This window comes from Triticum urartu, chromosome 6A, assembly GCF_056163025.1.
Source record: "Triticum urartu cultivar PI428250 chromosome 6A, HENAU_Tu73, whole genome shotgun sequence".
Lineage (NCBI taxonomy): Eukaryota > Viridiplantae > Streptophyta > Magnoliopsida > Poales > Poaceae > Triticum > Triticum urartu.
Genome location: NC_141878.1, coordinates 375,379,487 through 375,398,546, shown reverse-complemented (window position 1 = coordinate 375,398,546; position 19,060 = coordinate 375,379,487). Strand labels below are relative to the sequence as shown.

General features: G+C 41.6%; 1 protein-coding gene across 1 annotated transcript; it reads left to right on the top strand.

Moving 5' to 3' along the window:
• The first annotated feature begins 6,272 nt into the window (after positions 1 to 6,272).
• EDA25 (CCAAT-binding factor) lies at positions 6,273 to 17,225 on the top strand. The gene is made up of 16 exons (XM_048677827.2): positions 6,273 to 7,307; positions 8,495 to 8,570; positions 9,291 to 9,410; positions 9,796 to 9,871; positions 10,877 to 10,945; positions 11,109 to 11,189; positions 11,301 to 11,372; positions 11,580 to 11,672; positions 11,947 to 12,141; positions 12,292 to 12,375; positions 12,478 to 12,621; positions 12,823 to 12,912; positions 14,286 to 14,368; positions 14,444 to 14,725; positions 15,133 to 15,370; positions 16,183 to 17,225. The coding sequence occupies exons 1-16, from the start codon at positions 6,449 to 6,451 to the stop codon at positions 16,861 to 16,863; spliced, it is 3,243 nt and encodes a 1,080-aa protein (XP_048533784.2). The 5' UTR covers positions 6,273 to 6,448; the 3' UTR covers positions 16,864 to 17,225.
• Positions 17,226 to 19,060: the final 1,835 nt, after the last annotated feature.

Sequence of the window (19,060 nt, the reverse complement as noted above, 5' to 3'; positions counted from 1 at the left end):
AGTGAGAGTTCAAAGCTGCGTACAAGCTGGTTCATATCTTTTCTTTTCTTGAAGAACCTCATCGCGAGGGAAGAAGCTTCTTGCAATTCATTTAGGAGGATAAGAAAAAACGGATCCAAAAATCTAGCATTTTTCGGGTAATTAGGAAAAACTGAGTAAAAACCTCAAAAAACACAAGAAAAAAAGAAAAAAAAACACTAGAGCTTGGGGACAGGGAATGGGAGAAGAGGAAATACCGATCATTCATTCAATCAATGTGCAGTTGATCTATCACTGTACTTGTATATGAGTCACTGTAAGCCCAAAGTTTTCCCTTGTTTATTTTGGTAATATTACTGTTGCTGCACTGACCCACAGTGCAAGTGTCGTTTATCATGGTACCGACAGTTAGTCTTTCCAACTGGGAGAAAGTCGGTGCTATTTGGGTGGCCCAAGTCCATGGCACGAGGCTTGTGCTCACCGATGTCTCACATGGAATGGACGTGGTCCTTTTACTCCTCTACTAGTAATAATACGTGCAATACATGTTTATATTAGGTAGGATATTAGTTGCACGTTATATTAGGTAAGATATACCTGCTGCATGTTGATATTTAGTAGTATATCAATTACTTTTTCGCGGGAATGGTAGGATATTAATTACATGACAGATTTCATGGGATAGCGTTGAGTCAAAACGTGTTTATAACCAATAACAGTGGTGGGTAATTAGAGCGTTAAACGTGTTTGGTGCTTACCATTGGAGGGATTTGAACTGTTAGATAACGTGATTTGACGGTTGAGATGATTCGGATTTGCCCCTTTGGATCTTTTTATATTGATATAAATATAGATTACCAAAGTGTTATGAAGCTCGCAGAGTAGACATGTTTTTAACCCAACCTTGGTGGCCGTTCAAGTCAAACGAGGCGGTCATTCCGTTGCCTTGAACCAAAGCAACGCCTCTAACTCTTCGCATCACTTCAGTTAGCAGCGATATGAAACCGACATTGAAATGATTATTTTAGACATAACTGATCCATACACGATGCAGTAGTATTCGATATCTTTGGTTTTGTTATGGAAGTACTCGATGCCCATACACGAGTGTGTGAGTCCTCTATCGTACAGATTTTTTTTCACATGGTAATACGTGTCTTAAAATTATAGTATAAGTCATGTACATACCGACCTAATAAAACTGAAAAGAAAACAGAACACTAGCCTTTGCACAAAGAAACGTCAACCAAGAAGGAAAATTACAATCAAGATTGAAAAATCCTCTGAGCTTAATATCAACGCCTGCCACATGCCTCTGGCACCATGACAACAAACACCAAAGGAAAAATAACAGATCACCTCTCACCCGAGCTCGATGTGACTCCATCGCTGATATACAGTTGTGTGGACCTCCAAAAAGGCACCAAAGATGAAACCATTACCGTTGAATGAATCAGACCGGGGCAACACCCCAGACACGCCATCAGACTCTGGATCTGGCACCCCCACTCGACTAAACATCCAAAGACGAAACTATACCTATCATCCACGAACCACGAACCTAGTGATGACCTGAAATTGCACAGGGTCATGTAGCAATTTCATGAGAAGTAAGGTTTATCGATTCCACCGGGAGCGAACAAGATGGCACCATAATCCCCGCAGCCGTGTTATCACTTAACACAACTACGCTCACACTCAAACCAGGGTTTGGAAACAGTTTACTTAATGAGTATGTTGCTAGGTAACGGTAAAAAGAGAGAATTAAACTCTAGATAATGGAAAATAAATACTAAAATAAACTAAGAAAATAAACTATGAGAAGTACGTGATGTTTTCGATGAGATTGCTGACACCTAGGTACGGCCTAGTTCGGCTCCGGCACGTTATGGAGTTCAACTTTTACGATTATGTCATGAGATGGCTAAGTCAGTACCTGCATTATAGGATACGATGGTCTACTTATGGTGGGTGCTCCCTCACATGACAATATCCCTCAAGACGCGCTATGTTGAGTTAACTCAATCGTCCTACTTCTTGTCTCATGCCTGCAGCGACTAACTTAAAAATATTAAGATCATGGGGATCGGGTGAAGGCAATAAGTTCTATGGACAACTGTGCTCCAAGAATAATTGTGTTCCCCTTAAGATGTTTGCACCTGTCACGTCGCAGGTCTGTTGTTTTTCACAACCATCTATTAACTTCATGTGTGGCCTTGGGAGTTCGATGTCTCCAACTGCGCCAATGGAAAGGGCATTTCCCGTCACTAAATTACCAAAGGTATTAAGCAACGCACATAATTTAAAAACACATATCAAATAACCACTTACTAATCGACCGACCCATAGCAAACAATTACTCAAGTAACATCACATAAAAGGGAGCTCAAGAGTTGTTACAACCCATCACAGAGACCGTGATGCAGGAGGAAGAAGGGATGTTGATGGTGGTGATGAAGGTGGCGCGGATGATGATGGTGATGACGGTGGTGTGGCGGCAGCGGCTCCCTCCAGTCTCCCTCTTGATCGCAACAATGGTGTTTTTGACGTGGACGACGGCTGGACATGGAGATGAATGATGAATGAGGCTTGATGAAGATAATAACAACGGGTAGGGTTGAAGGTGTGTGTATAATGGCTCTCTTAGCCTTGTCCGTTGATGTAGCATCTCTCCTTTGATCCAAGGGCTCTAAGTGAGCCATATCCTCTCCTAGGACATCCCTTAAAGACCAAGGAAGTCGTGAGAACAAACGGGGACGAAGTCCATGAAGAATTATGTCATGAGAGGCAACCTTCGGTGAAGTTTCGGGTTCATACGAGAGTCTGTACGACCATCCATGATCGCATATGGTACCGATGTCTCCCGGTAAAACGACCGTCATTTCTTCATACGAACTCAAAATTTGACGTTCTTGAGTTTGTTAGATTCATATGAATGATGCTGATCCATTTTTGATTTTAGATCTTAATTTTGAGCACTTTGCAAAAATGACTTTTTCACTCTTCGAAATGGCCAAGTCTGGCCCCCTAGATGTCCTCCGTTTGTACATCTTTCATCGTGCTAAGTGCATGGGAAGTCTGCATCACCTACATGACACACAAAGACAAAGAAAACTAGTAAAAACTAAAAGAATAAAGATTATGCAATGCTCACGGTGAAAAGAGTAAAAACTGAAAATCATGCATATGAACACATATTGGCTCAATGGGACATGATATAACTTGGTATACGTAGATAATGTGGAATAAATGAGCTCTAAAAATGTATAAAATATGGATACATCATCTAGCATACGATCCACCATCTTTCAGATGTCGCCGATGCATGCCACATTCTGCATCCGCTCTTGGACTACATCCCAACCACCGTGACGACACTAGAGTACGCCGTCACAACGACGATGCCCGAGGACACAGGTCCACCACAAGGATGCCGCCGCCACACCATCCTTGCTTGAGTAGACTAGTTTTCAAATCCATCCTCAACCATAGGACCAATCACCTTGCCGGGGTAGGATATGAAGAATCTTTATTCAGCACCGCCATCGCCGCCGCCGAAGTCAAGACGCTGAACAACCCAAAACATAAGCTACTAAAGCCTAAAACGATCCACACACGTGCATCCGGTGACCCCCTTACCACCGACAACCAAAGTCGTCGGCAGAGGGGAGGCGCCGAAGGGGCGGCAGAAGGAAGCACTCGGCGACAGGTGAGATCGCTTTCTTTCTTCCTCTTGAAGAAAGAAACGGTACAAAGGTTTCTCTTAGCTTACAGAGGTTAGCTACACTGTGCAGATTATCCCTTCGTGGTATAATAACCTTCAATATTCTATGGTGTCACCCTAAAAAAAAGTATTCCACGGTGTCACCCAGCACTCCCCTTGTGCGACCATGCGCTTCCCCTGCTATACTTGTGCTCGTTTCTTCCCAAGGGACGGGTGGTGCAAGTCTACTTTGAAGGGAGCTTCAGAACCAGTTCCGACCCCTACAAGCTTGCAGAAAACGGTGTTCAAGACCAACCCCGACCAAGACGCATCCGAGCTCAGAAACCGGTTCAAGGACTACTGATGGTGTTACGGCGCAGGGGCGCCTCATCATGCCAGATGCTGGCCCATATAGGCTAGCCCATGGCCCCTAGGTCATCTTATGCCCTGGGTCGACGTATCGGCCCTTGACCCCTATAGAAGGAAGGACCCGAAGTACTTGGTGCGCAAGAGAAGAATTGGTGTCCTAGAGAACTGCTCCAACGACTAGCCGACTAGGACTTTTCTAACCCTATGCCTCCGACATCCTTTATAAGTCGGGGTCGGGCTAGTCGATAGGCATATCAAGTCATGACTTAGACACAAGTTAGAATCTCTTGATAGTCGGTACTTGTACTTTATATACTCCAATCGCAATATACAACACAAGTAGGAGTAGGGTTTTACCTCGTAAGAAGGGCTTGAACCTGGGTAAATCTGGTCTCCTGTCTACTCACCTCACCGAGACACTATACCAAGGGATCTGCCAGAATTAGCTCCAACATGTGTGGATGGTGACCATGAGACGTCAACGTCCACTTGTAAATTCACTAATGTCTTAGGTAGTCACTAACCATCTAGAGGAGAGGAGCTAATGTGTTGCTCCATGTAACATGCATCGATCATATTGGATTCATATAAGGTTGATTTTGGAATATTAGATGTCAGATATCGGGTTATATATCAGATGATATGTGGTAACTTGGTATATCACATATATGACTTTCATTACTAATCTTGTTTCAATGAAAGTCATATATGTCGCTCATGCCAAGCAAATGTAAGGAATGCATTGACGGGTCGACCAATTAGGATTTTGTTTTTTCAGGTTTTAGGAACCTCCTAGAAGGTTTTGGTACGGTTTCTCTCATCCCCTTTTTCTTTTCTATTTGTTTCCTCTATCGATTTTCTTTTCGTTTATATATATTTTTTGCTATTGCTTTTATTTATCTGTTCATATTTGTAAAACAAATGTTCTTGAAACTTTAAAAAAATGTTGACAAAAATTTAGAGGCTTTCTAGATCTTCTAAAACGTTACAAACTTTAAAAAAAATCTTCAGAATATTTTTAAAAATATCCAAAATAAGTTAGGAACATTGTTCTTGGATTTGAAAAAATGTCGACATTGTCAAAATAAAATAAATCACATATTCTTTTGAAAAGCCAAAGTAAAAATTGGCTGAAAACTAATAAAACCGGAAAAAACCGGCTCTCGACAGGAAATCGCTACACGCTAGCGCTAAATGGTCGGCCAGAGGTAGCACTATGTGCGACTCCCCAATTTAGTCGCAGAGTGACACACAGGAGGTTTAGGGAATTCCTATTCAACGCTTACGGTGCTAGTTATAAGCTTATCGGTAGATAGCGCACACCCGCTCCAGCACGTTCATAGGGAATGGGCCAACCAGTCTAGGGGTTGCGTTTCAGGTTTGTGGTAACTCCCAACATCCAGTTTTGTGAAGCTTCTAGAAGCTTTCAATCGGGGTTTCTTTGTGTTTTCTACTGGTTTATTGCTCATTTTTTCTTATTTTATTTTTTATTTCCCTATTTTAAATTTATGAACTTTTTGTTCAGTTTTGTGTTTCTTGAAAATCTCAAACTTTTTTCAATTTCATGACGGATTTTCAAACATATTTTTTTCAAACCGATGAATATATTTTTCAAATCTGTGAACTGCTTTCCAAAATTCATAATCCTTGAACTTTTTTTCAATCCACAAACCTTTTTTAAATCTGTGAACATTTTTTAAATTTGAAAAACTATGAGCAGTTTGTTTTTCTTGAATAGGAGAGAAACACCAGAATAAAAAGGCTATCAAAAAAAATTAAACCAGCAAATGGGCGGGCGATCGAGTGAGCATTTCTGCTTTATTGCAGGGACGCGGCACACTCGTAGTTCAACTGTGCCGGCCCATTTACTGTAGCAGATGGTTCCATAAACAATGGTTTATTGTGGTGGGTGATTCCAAAACAAATGTTTTACTGTATCAGACGGTTCAAAAAGTTGTGAACATTTTTTTCAATGAACCTTTTTTTTAAAACTTGTTTATTTTTTAACTTTGTGAACATTATTTGAAACATGAGCAGTTTTTGGACATCTCAAACATTTTCTAAAAGCGAAGACATTTTGAATTCCCAGAAAACAGTACTGAAAAGCTACGCTACGTTAGATAAATGGGCCGGGCCACCCAGAGAGCTCGCCTGTGCGAAAGGGCCATTTATTGGACGCATTTACCGGTATGTTTTTAGGCCGGGCCCAAGAAGGAGAAGGGGTTCGCGGAGAGGCGTTAGTTGCAAATAGGAGTTGCCCTGCCTGCTCAAGCACCCTCAGCCGCCGCCTCCTCCACCTCCAGTCCTCCCCCCACCGGCGCCACCCTCAGCCGCCGCCTCGCCCTCCATACCCCACCTCGCCTCTGCCTGCATATCTCGTCACCGCGGCATCTATCCATGACGGAGCTAAACCCTAAGCCCAAGTCCGCAAAGAAAGCGAGGAAGGCCGCCGCTGGTGGGGAGGAGGAGGGCATGGACTCGCTCAAGTCCGATGTAATCCCCAAGCTGAAGTCCAGCAAGAAATCAAAGAAGCCCGCCGCCGACGAGGGTGAAGAGAAGGGCGCGGACGCGCTCAAGTCCGACGTAAGTCCCGAACCGAATCCCACCAAGAAGAAGAAGAAGAAGAAGAAGAAGAAGCCCGCCGCCGGTGGGGAGGAGGATGGCATTGACGCGATCAAGTCCGACGTCGCCTCGTTCGCCTCATCGCTGGGACTTGTCCCCGGCGCCGGCAACTCCTCCGGGTTCGACGACTCCGACTTCCGCAAGTCGGGCCCCATGAGCGCCCCCAAACCACCCAAGCACCCCCAAACCCCAGAAGCGCCCGCAAACACCGATCCCCCCCAACACCCTAAACCTACCAAGAAGCCGCATCCTCTCGAGCTCCATGGCCCTCATACCGCCGCCACCACCAGTGCCACCACCAATTACCCGCTTGTAAAGGCCGGTGCTCTCTCCGGGCAGTGGTATGCTGATGCTGCTGAGCTGGAGGTCAGGGTCCTAGGCGACCGTAAGCATGCCGCACCAGCAGTGGGGCTTCAGGAGATGCAGCGGATGGTGGAGCAGAAGCGGGAGCTGGCGGAGAAGCTCATGGCGCAATACTCGAGGGAGTATGACTCGGTGCGGCGGGGAACTGGTGATCTGAAGCTCCTGGAGATGTCGGCCAAGTCTGGTACATCAGCCGATAAGGTGTCGGCGTTCACATGTCTAGTCGAGGACAATCCAATTGCAAACATGAGGGCGCTTGACTCTCTCCTCGGTGAGTTGCACTATTGAAATGCTCATCGTGGTTGCGTATTGAACAAATTGAGGCAATAATGCTTCGTAGATCATGGAAACAGAGCTAGATTACATTTGAGATTCTTCCTGTATCTAGACACTGAGCTAGGGAAGAATGTTTTGAAGTGATCCTGATTCCTGACAACTTATCAACTTTTACAATCACAGTGGCAGTTTTTTTAATCTCATGTAAGTATGTAATGCTTGAGTAAAAGTGGCATTTGGAAGCAATTTGATTGCATTAAATGTGACTGCAACTAGGAAAATATCCAGTGTTTCAGATCAAAAATGAATCATGAATGTTAGATGGAAATCGCATAAATGTTAGACCTTTTAAGATATAAAACCAACTTGAAGTCACTAGAAAAACTTAGATGAGTATCATATGTTTGTTATGTGCAGTAGGCTTTATTTAGTGGCAGATGCTCGCCATAGGTTTGGACTATTAGCATTGCTGTCATTCGGTAGTGTATGGTCGGCAACTTAGTATAATCAGTTAATCACTGCCACTGGTCTTATGTGAACACCAGCGAGGTCTTTGTCAGTGAATGCGTTCCTTGCCACTGGAGAAAGATTGCTCAGGTTTATGAGATGACTCACTTTGTTGAGTTGAAGTTACCATCTGCATCTACTTTCATCTTCTCGTAGATTTCCTTTTGAAAACTGAGGTTGCGGTTTTATTCTGGTACTTAATAATATAAGTATATAGTCAATCCTTTTAGAACTAGAACCTTGCCGGGCTATCCAGATACATAAGGCCATCATGACATCGATGAAGTAGCACAATTTTCAGATAAATTCCACCATCTATTGAAAAGTTAAGGTCTATCATGAATGGCAAATCTATATCGTTTCAAATCACAGGCTTTTAATTGTGAACTATCAGTTTTTGCTATATAACATGCAGTTCAGCTAAGATGGATATTGCTTGGACAAAGCTTTATGTCTGTGCATACAGGAAATTAGCTTTCTTGCAGTTCTAAGTTTGTGAAGCATGTTTTGTTTTGTTTTGTTTTGGGTTACTTCATATTTTTTGTTTGCAATCTTCGGTATAGCTGGACTTTCAATGTCAATATGCCGTTTTGGAGATCATCTTGTTTCTGTTCTCTTCTTTGATAAGTATTCTAAAGAGGTTCTTTCTGTTTTTTGGAAACGAAATTACAACAGGTATGGTAGCATCAAAGGTTGGTAAAAGGTATGCATTCACGGGCTTTGATGCATTGAGGGAGTTGTTCGAAATGAGGTTAGCATCTTCTGAACTCTTTTCTTTTGTTACCTTGTAGCTATAGAACCTTTCCCTCCTGAGGACACACTAAAGCAAAATCGGTGGCATTTATCTTGTTATATTTCTTACCTTATTTTCCTTGAATCTTACTGCCATTTCTCAAATTGGAACTCATCCTTGCGGGAGCCACTTGAATGGGCTGCACCATTGGTCTTTTATTAGGCGTAAAGGCTCCCTTCTTTACTGGTGCAAATATGCTTTCCAATTGATTATTCTTTGTTTTGTGTTTTCTAGACTGCTAGGCTTACACAAGTTCAGGCACAAGAAGTTACATGCCCGCAAAAGCATTTCGTAGCACATGCACTTGAAGCTTGCACGGCTTGATTTTCCCGCATAGCAATTTCTTGCTCTTAACATCTGACTAGACTGTCTCATGTTACTGGCTTTGGTTTCCATCTATTCCCTTGTTGGTTCGGGAATGATGTGCAGCTGTTCCATCTCCTGTTCTTTGGTTTTATTGAGACAGTCATGTGGGAATGCTAATTTTAGAAGAATCACGCTGCATGTGTACAAACGAATGGAGAGGGCCACGGCTGTTTTATGAGTGACACTTTCTCGAACATTAACCAGACTAATTAATTAGCACTGCCAGATTTATTTTCTTACGGCATAAGCTCTCTGTTTTCTTTTATTTCTTGTCATCGTGGTTATTGAATATTGATGACATTCTCTTGCTAGGTTATTGCCTGATCGTAAGTTGAAAAGTCTTATTCAGCGCCCATTAGACATTTTACCTGAAACAAAAGATGGCTACTCACTTCTCCTATTCTGGCATTGGGAAGACTGCTTGAAACAGAGGTATTTCTCACTCCACTATGTATCTGGCTATTTACATTTCAGTCATCCAGGATCCAAGTAGATGCCATATGTAGGTCCGGACTCTGGAAGAAATAAGCCTTCAATTTAGGAACACTTTATTATCGAATGAAGGCACTAGACTTTTTATCTTGCCATTGTTATATGTGACACCTTTATTATTATTCTATTGGTCAGCATTTTAAATGTGTCACATATAACAATGGCAAGATATATGTGACACCTTTCTCTTGCCTGGTCATTGTTATATGTGACACCTTGATGGCTGGCATGTGGGACCCATTACCATTGTTACATGTGACACCTTTATCTTGCCTGGTCATTGATTTTTTTTCAGTTTTGAATGTTATGATTAATACTATTACAGGTATGAGAAGTTTGTTATTGCACTGGAGGATGCGTTAAAAGATATGCTGCCAAGCCTGAAGGACAAAGCAATGAAGGTTAGCCCAAATCGTGGATTCATATGGAACAAACTTTTTTATTTGTTCTCATTCTGGGCAAAGACTAGCATTATACCGTCACAGAATGAAAAGAATCAATTGGGGAACTTATAGTGGGGCATATCCTATCATTTTCTACATCACATCTGATACTTGGAAATATCGAAAACAGTAAAGTAGTTGTGAAAAATCAAAACATAATCGCAAACATCCGGCAAGATGCATTGGAGCTGCGATAGAAATTGCTATTACCCCCGTTCCTAAATATAAGACGTTTTGGCGGTTCAAATTGAACTGCCAAAACGTCTTATATATAGAAACGGAGAAGAACAGTACGATTTTGAGGCAGCTAAGCATGGTTTGCCTCGACAAACTTGCATAACATCTAATCTAGCTTTGACCATATTGTGAGTGGAGATATGTTGATGCTGTACCAAATGTACTAAATCTCGGGATCAGCTGTTGAATTGATACCGCGTCATCTTTCAAACCGATTTAACACGGAATTATCAAGCCATAATAGAATTTCAAGTCAGTTTCTTATCCAGATATGTCTTACGTTTTAATATCTTGGCGGAAACTAGCTATTTCCTGCAGGGAACTTGATTCCTGGCAGGCACCAGAAAACTTTAAAACCAAACTAGTTTTGTAACTGAATATGAAGATTTGAGTAGAAGTTTCTGGCGGCAATTTTGTCGAACCAACCGAAGTTCTCCAGGAACTGGTGAAAGCAAAATTACCTAATTAAATAGAAAATCAGGAGGTTCAAAACTGGTCCTTGCCTGCAACTGCTTGGTTTCCAATTCCTGGTCAATCTGGAAGCTCGGCCACTGGTCCTCATGAGATCTGGGAAATGGCTGGCATTTTATTTTGAGGATTTACTTATCCTAGCCTCGTAAAATAGACATGCTTCCAGTGATTTGTGCTATTACTATCATTAAGAGTATTTTGTGTTTCCTTGTCATGAAATGTGTCTTGTTTGTTGTTTTCCTCTTTTCTCTGCAGACAGTTTCTGCCCTTCTAAAGAGTAAATCTGAACAGGAACGCCGGTTACTTACAGCTCTTGTTAACAAAGTAAGTTGTCACTTTTCTGCCATTTCTCCATTTTCACTTGTTATGATGTACCCAAAGCAGATATGATTAATTTATAGTGCAATGCTATATATATTACTTATGATAAGCAATACCTTACGGGCAGCGGCTTTATTCTTAGTCATCGTGATGCAAACTATTGCAGCTTGGAGATCCTGAAAGGAGGGCAGCATCAAGTGCCGCATATCTGTTAACAGGTCTTCTGTCCACTCATCCAAATATGAAGGTATATGCATTTGTGTCTGTTCGATCAGTATAGTTAACTACGTTATATTTTTCTCACGAAATCAATAAAAAACTTAACACTTGTGTGTTCTCGGACATTTTAAATTTGCAGATGGTTGTGATAGATGAGGTGGACTCATTTCTGTTCAGACCACATGTTGGGCTTCGGGCCAAATACCAAGCCGTATGTTATTGTTTCCGTTACTATTTTATTCAAACATTGGTTCTGAATTTCATACACAGAGCGCATTGGTAAATTGGTTTTCTTACAGATAACATTTGTGTAAAGTTTTACTTTCTGAATACCGGGATATGCTCATCTATCCAAACTATGATGCATTTATTTTAAATGTGCTATCTTGCCTTCTAAACTAAAGTTGTTATTGTACAGGTCAACTTTTTGAGCCATATTTTTCTTACCAGTAAAGGAGATGGACCTAAAATTGCAAAACGGTTGGTGGATGCCTACATTGCGGTTTTCAAGGTTTGGACGTGGTTCATAAGTGTATAATTCTTGCTGTGCTTAGGCGTTCTTACTGGCGATGACCCTTCTCCTGCCAACGTTTAGTTTACTTTCATCACATCCTCAGTTCGCCATCTTGTTGGCCCTATTTTCTTTTAAACTTCTGAAGTTCACATCATATTTCAATTTTGTTTCTACGGCTTTATGTTCATCCTCATAGTCTCCTCACCTGTATGGGGTTAATTGCTTTTAAATATTTGAAGTTGTCTTTATTGTTCTGTGGCACTGTTGTCAGGTACTCATGTCTTGCCCTCGTGATAGTAAAGGAGAAAAACAAAGTAAACATGGCAAGAAAAAGGTTGAAAATGGGAAAACAAAGGGGCGAGAGGACAAGGTCAACGACTCCAATTCACATGGAAACCATGAAATGGATCCACCAGCAGGAACAGATTTAGAGATGGATTCCCGCCTTCTCTCTGCCCTTTTATCTGTATGTCTCACACTCTGCAGACTTGCCTAGTACTGTCTTTGCTTCGTCGTGTTATGTGCTAACAGTATGCTTACATATGCCCCTTTTTTTGTGCTCAGACTGGTTCCTGACTTGTGTCTCTAGTTCTTATTGATAGTTCATCTTATGCAGGGCGTAAATAGAGCGTTACCATATGTTGCAAGCTCTGAAGTTGATGATATTGTGGAAGTTCAGACACCAATTCTTTTTAGACTGGTGAGGTTATTAACCAGTGAAAGTACATTGCTGAGTTGTTCTCTGAAGGACATAATAGCTTCCTGTAAAGATCCTAACTAGCAATTTTTTTGTTGCATGTAGGTTCACTCTGAGAACTTCAATGTTGGTGTTCAGGCGTTAATGCTTTTATATCAGATCTCCACAAAAAATCAGATAGCAAGTGACCGTTTTTATCGCGCGTTATATGCGAAACTTTTGAGTCCTTCAGCTGTTACTTCATCAAAGGTTTCAGTTGCCGGCCCTTTTGCCATGCTTTCTGTGTGTTCTTTATTTTAGTGCACTTTGATCTTTGAACAATAACATGGTTTATAAATCTCTTCCCTGGCACAAGATAACCATGAAGAAAGTAGCTCTGCGCCTCACCCTTATATGTTGTTAGGCATCTTTCTATAGTTTACCTGACTAATCATGTCTTGCATATTTCAGCCGGAATTATTTCTGGGTCTGTTGGTGAAAGCAATGAAGAACGATGTAATGCTGAAGAGAGTAGCTGCATTTTCGAAGCGTCTGCTTCAGGTATGTTTTCTAACGATGCGAATATATTACTTAAATTTGCTAGAAGTTCGTAATCACAGAAATGGTTGTCGTGGGCTCCCGACATATAAGCCGATTATGCCTTAATCAGTTACCTGTCGCCCAGGACGAGCATAAAGGACTAACATTAGTTACGCTACTACTATACAGCACTAACACCACTGCCCACTGGAACTAAAAACTACACAGCTGCACATGAAAGTTCCAAGTGGAAATTCCCCAGAAGTTGCAAATTCTGTGCAAATGGGATTCATAAGTAAGTCCTAATTTGTAGTAATATGGAAGAGTATGTTGTACATAGATGCAAACATGCAAAATTTCAGGTCTAAATTACGTCATTTCCAACATACAAAGGTAAATACTTGAGTTGTATCACAGCTATGACCACCACACCCTAGGTTGTATCAGAAACGGTGTCTGCTATGCCTCTTGTACTAGTTTTGATGGGCCCACGATGGGGTTAGTCTTAGGGATATGATTACAGGGTGGGAGTGAACAAAAATATCGTTACAAACACTAAATAATAATAAAAAATCCCAATTTTTGTGTGGACAAAGATTCATGAGTGCGTGATGCCCGTGCCAAATTTCAGAGCATTTGGATGTCTGAGTAGCTCTCAGCAAAAAAGACAAATTTGGGGTCTGAAAAACTTTACTGTTTGTGCACTGTTGGGACCTGATTTTGTTGTTTTTGCTGAGAGCTACTCAGATGTCCAGATGCTTTGAAGTTTGGCACGCATCTCACGCACTCAAAGATCTTCCATGAAAAAAAACCCGGATTTTTTGAATTTACTGTTCACCGGGTGCAGATGAGCCTGGGTTCAGAATTGGATATTAGGTGATGTTGTCATTATCTGAGTACTAACCAGTAAAAGAATAAGATATGTTCCCGCAATATGATTAGAGCCAAGTTCACACTTGGTCACAAAACAATATTAACCACATGGTTTGTGCTGTTCTTATTTCTGTTTTACACCATTGTTGTGATAGTAGGATTGTCAAGTAGAAACTCCCACTGCAACTCTTATGCCTGTTTTACATGCTTCGTGATTTGTGATATTTTAGAAAAGAACTAGAACTGATATTTTGAAATATGACATAAAAGTGACAATATCATAAGGGATGCGTTTGTATTTTATTTATATATTATATTTTCCACCACCCACTTGTCCTACAGTGGGATGTGGGAAAAGGGAAAGAAATCTGGGCGAAGGCTTTTAAAATCTAATCGTTGTTTAGACTATAATTACAAATCCGAAATATTGAATCTTTTAGTTTTACCTGTATTATTTGTGATTATGGAATTGAATGGAACTAGGGAAGCTCTAATAACTAAATTGTGATGTCTCTGAACAGGTGGCTCTTCAACGCCCTCCACAGTATGCTTGTGGATGCCTTTTCATACTGTCTGAGGTCCTTAAAACAAAGCCACCATTATGGTATGTGGTTACTTGTCAATACCATATGATCTCACTGAATTTTATTGAGTACATAATTTACATCAAAATCTTCAGGACGATTGTGCTCCAGAATGAATCTGTCGATGATGGTATCGAACACTTCGAAGACATAGTAGAGAATCCTGAGGACCCTGCTATTGCTTCAACAAGTCCAATCAAACAGGATAGTATGTTGGCTTCACTTGAGAAATACAATTCTGACAGCGAGGATGATTCTGATGCTACGAAACAAGTAAAAGTGTCCGCTAGTGATGAGAAGGGTCAAACCAATGCATCAGCTGAGGGGTCGACATCACATGTATTATATAATCCACGACACAGAGAGCCTTCTTACTGGTATTGTCTTTTTAATCCTATATTTTGCATGAAATTTTCAGATTATGTTGTTTGATAATGCAAGGATAGAAATATGGGTATGCATCATGTTAATTTGGATTAGCTCTACTATCTGATCCAGGTGTATAATAAATTTCCGTTTATTTGTTTTGAAACGCTAGTGGCAATATCGTGTAGCATTCTTGATAATCTAGTTCATCTCGAAATGCTATACTGTTGCAATCCAATTACAAGAAAAAATTCAAATAGAATTGGCCACTTGGTATACAAAATCAGTCACCATTTTTTGACAAGATCCCTAATAATCTATAACATCATACTATTTCACAATTTTCTCTCCTTTTTTGTACTTTGTTACAAATACAAACAATGTTCTTGATCACTCGTGCTTTTTGTTGTGTTCTCAGCAACGCAGATCGTGCTAGTTGGTGGGAGCTAACGTTATTGGCCTCACATGTGCACCCGTCAGTATTTACAATGGCTAGGACATTGCTATCTGGAAACAATATTGTCTATAATGGTGATCCATTGACAGACCTGTCGCTTCCTGCCTTCCTTGACAAATTCATGGAGAAGAAACCAAAAGGAAACCGCATTGCTGAAGGGAAATGGCATGGTGGATCACAAATTGCACCAGCTAAAAAGGTATGAATTTGTTATTTGCCTTTACTTTCTTTTGTTGAATTTGAATTGTTCATCTTGTGTTGTTTCTCTTCTAAGATGTTTTATCTCTGGATTTTACAATGACTTCTTCATGTTTTTTATTTTTTAACTTGTGGAAAAAAACATCACCTATATAGCTGTCAACTTGTCATATGTTCGTTCTGTCATGGTTCCCATAATCTCTTGTAGCTTCACCAATATGAGGGGACCGCATTAGTATCATTCCAGTGCCTTTTGTCACGTAGCAGATACTGTCCGTGTGTGTCATGGACAGTACACTAGTAAAGTAGTAATCACTCGTATACTGTTCACATGTTCGTTACTTCCTTTGAGGTAGTGCTCTCTTTTGTGTGCTTCCATCGTTTAGGCAGTGGCTGCATAAGAATATTCATTGTTACATTTGGAATTAAGTGAGAATATCCTGCAGCTATGGCCTATGGGCATGCGCCATTTAGGTCCAGTGACACCTTGATCAGGCCTAAGTGTCATTTCACAAGCATTTCCTGCATATGTATGCTCTTCATAATTAATTTGAACATTCATACGTAAAATCAACCTGTCTATACATCTGAAAGTACGTGATGATTTCTAGTTTGTCTTGGCAACTATAAAAATAACTGCATATGTTTTACCTGATCTCATGTTTAGTGATGACCTTTGACTATCTTTTCGGTTATGGATTCTATCATCATGTGACAGCACATGTGGCACTCCCTCTTCATATATACGAGTTGTCACTGCCGCAATTCTGTTGGCTGATCTATGTACGTCTGTGTGTGTGTTTGTGTCTGCAGCTTGACCTGAATCATCATCTCATTGGACAAGATCTGCTAGAATTGGCAGAAAATGAAGTTCCTCCAGAAGATGTTGTTTTCCATCGCTTCTACATGAACAAGACAGGCCCTATTAAGCCCAAGGCAAAGAAGAAAGCTTCAGTTCTGGATGAAGATACTGGAGAGCTCTTAGCTGATGACGTTGATGATGTCAGTGATGAAAGTGATGACGAGATGCAGGAGGTGGATGAAAGTGATGACGAGATGCAGGAGCTGGAAGATGAGTCTGCGGAGGATGGAGAATATGACTACGACAATCTGGACGCCAAGGCATTTGAGGAGGAAGGGGATTTGCTTAGAGATGACAGTGATGCTGATGTGTTGGATGACATTTCAGATGACGAGGATGATGATGATGAAGATGATGGTCTTAACATGTCATATGTGGACGAGAGTGCTGACGATTCAGATGATGATGTTACCGATGTAAAGGCTGCAGCTGCAGCCTGTGGGCAAAAGCGAAAGAGCCGCTCAACTCCATTTGCAAGTCTAGAAGAGTACGAACATCTCATGGAGGGGGAGGCTGAGAAGTCTACTTTGAAGAAGCAGCGGAAGCACAAGGAAGCTGGGGACAGTGTGGGCCGTAAGGAGAGAGGACAGAAACAGTCGGGATCACGAAGGAGGTCCAAGAGATCTGAATGAGAATGAGCTTATACCATGTTGGAAAATGTTTGTGGCGATGTTGCTCGCTAAAGTTTTGTAGTTTTGGAAGACGCAAGCGGCTGGCAACATGTTGGTCTTACCTTCTGGCACTCGCCGCCACCAGTTCCTCTCCGCCCGTCCTTTTGCCGGTGTGGACGCGCTAGCTCTTGCAGGAAGAAAGACCGGCGTGTGATCAGGCTCGGAGAATTAACCAATCAGTCATCATCTCGTCTAGGCGTGTAACAGCTTGGATTCTCTAATTTTGACATTTTTTGTATGTTGCATACATTTTTTTCCTACATTATGTAAACCGGGTGCATGAAGAAGCTATATCCACCTAAATTTGTTATTGTTTCATAAAATATCTGGGAAATATCTGCGCTAAACATATAATAAGAACATCCACAGCATGGATAAAATGGGTATCCTTAAATCCGAGAGCCATAATAGACATGGAGATTATTATTGTTACTAGGAAAACCCTCCGAGAAAACTGCCAAGATCTCCCACCCTTAGCATGGAAAACTGGCAAGCAATATTCAACATGTCACACTGCACATTAGAGGCCTCTATCTGACAGAGGGGCACGCCCAATGTAAATGCAAAATGTTTAGGGTCTGTCTATATTACATCTGGAGTAGATGATTATCTCACATCTAACATGATGCTACACCCTTTTTGTGGCCCTCTCATTGACAACTTCCTCTCGCTGGTTTGTTATTTTCTGTTTGTTTGATGGTTGTCCAGCTTTTTTTTTTGAGGGGATGATGGTTGTCCAGCTAAGTTTATCCTTTGATGCTAAACAAGCTAACTGCGTCAACGATTGGGCCGGTACACAGCTACGCACCGAGGTGTGCTGGTTTGTAGCACACGAGAAAAACTCGTAAGTGTGCCTGTTTCCTCTAAAATAAAACGAGAAAAAGTTATCGAAAGGATAAGGGCAGTTAAGCAGGAATCGAACTCCCAAGCTACGACTCTTAACATGTCTTATAGCCTCTAGAACAAATGGATGTTTGTGACAACTGATCAGCGCAAATATTTGACAACTCACTGCAACGATCAGATTTGAAGCCTTTTTTGAACATTTATTGAAAATTCGTGAAACATTTATAAATGACGAATATTTTTTTAAGTGTGATCAATATTTGTAATTCCAAACATTTTTTGAAAACACATTTTTTAAAACGTGATTTTTTCTTGAAATCTCGAAAAGTTCCGTGTACGACGAACCTTTTTAGTTTTCTACTCCCTTTGTTCCTAAATATTTGTCTTTTTAGAGATTTCAAATGGACTACCACATATGAATGTATATAGACATATTTTAGAGTGTAGATTTACTCATTTTGATCCGTATGTAGTCACTTGTTCAAATCTCTAGAAAGACAAATATTTTAAAACGGAGGGAGTAGTACGTATTTGTATGCACGGATCATTGTGCATGCCTTTTACCGGCCCTGCCACCTCCGCCCCCGGGGCTACCGCCGGCTGGCGCGGTCCGTGTTGGCGTTCCTTGGAGCCAGGTGGTGAGCGCCGGGTCTGTGGCTGGCGTGGCCGGTCCAGGCTTCTCGGTCCCCTTTGCACCGGTGGAGTCACTGTCGGTGTCAAAACCGACAGATCTCGGGTAGGGGGTCCCGAACTGTGCGTCTAAGGATCGAAGGTAACAGGAGGCAAGGGACACGATGTTTACCCAGGTTCGGGCCCTCTTGATGGAGGTAAAACCCTACGTCCTACTTGATTGACTTTGATGAGTATAGCGATTACAAGAGTTGATCTATCATGAGATCGTAATGGCCAAATCCTAGATGTCTAGCCTGTATGATTTATGACTACCTCTACGGACTAAACCCTCCGGTTTATATAGATACCGGAGGGGGCTAGGGTTTGTACAAAGTCGGTTTACAGAGAAAGAAATCTTCATATCCGAACGTCAAGCTTGCCTTCCACGCCAAGGAGAGTCCCATCCGGCCCATCAGTCTGGCCCACGTCACATAGTCCGGACGCCCGGGGACCCCCTAATCCAGGACTCCCTCAGTAACCCCTGAACCAGACTTCAATGACGATGTGTCCGGCGCCCAGATTGTCTTCGGCATTGGAAGGCGGGTTCCTCCTCCGAATACTCCAAAGTAGCTCGACCAAGAAAACTATATCCGGCTCTGTACAATAGTCACAACCCTGAACCACAAAGGCAAAATACTTA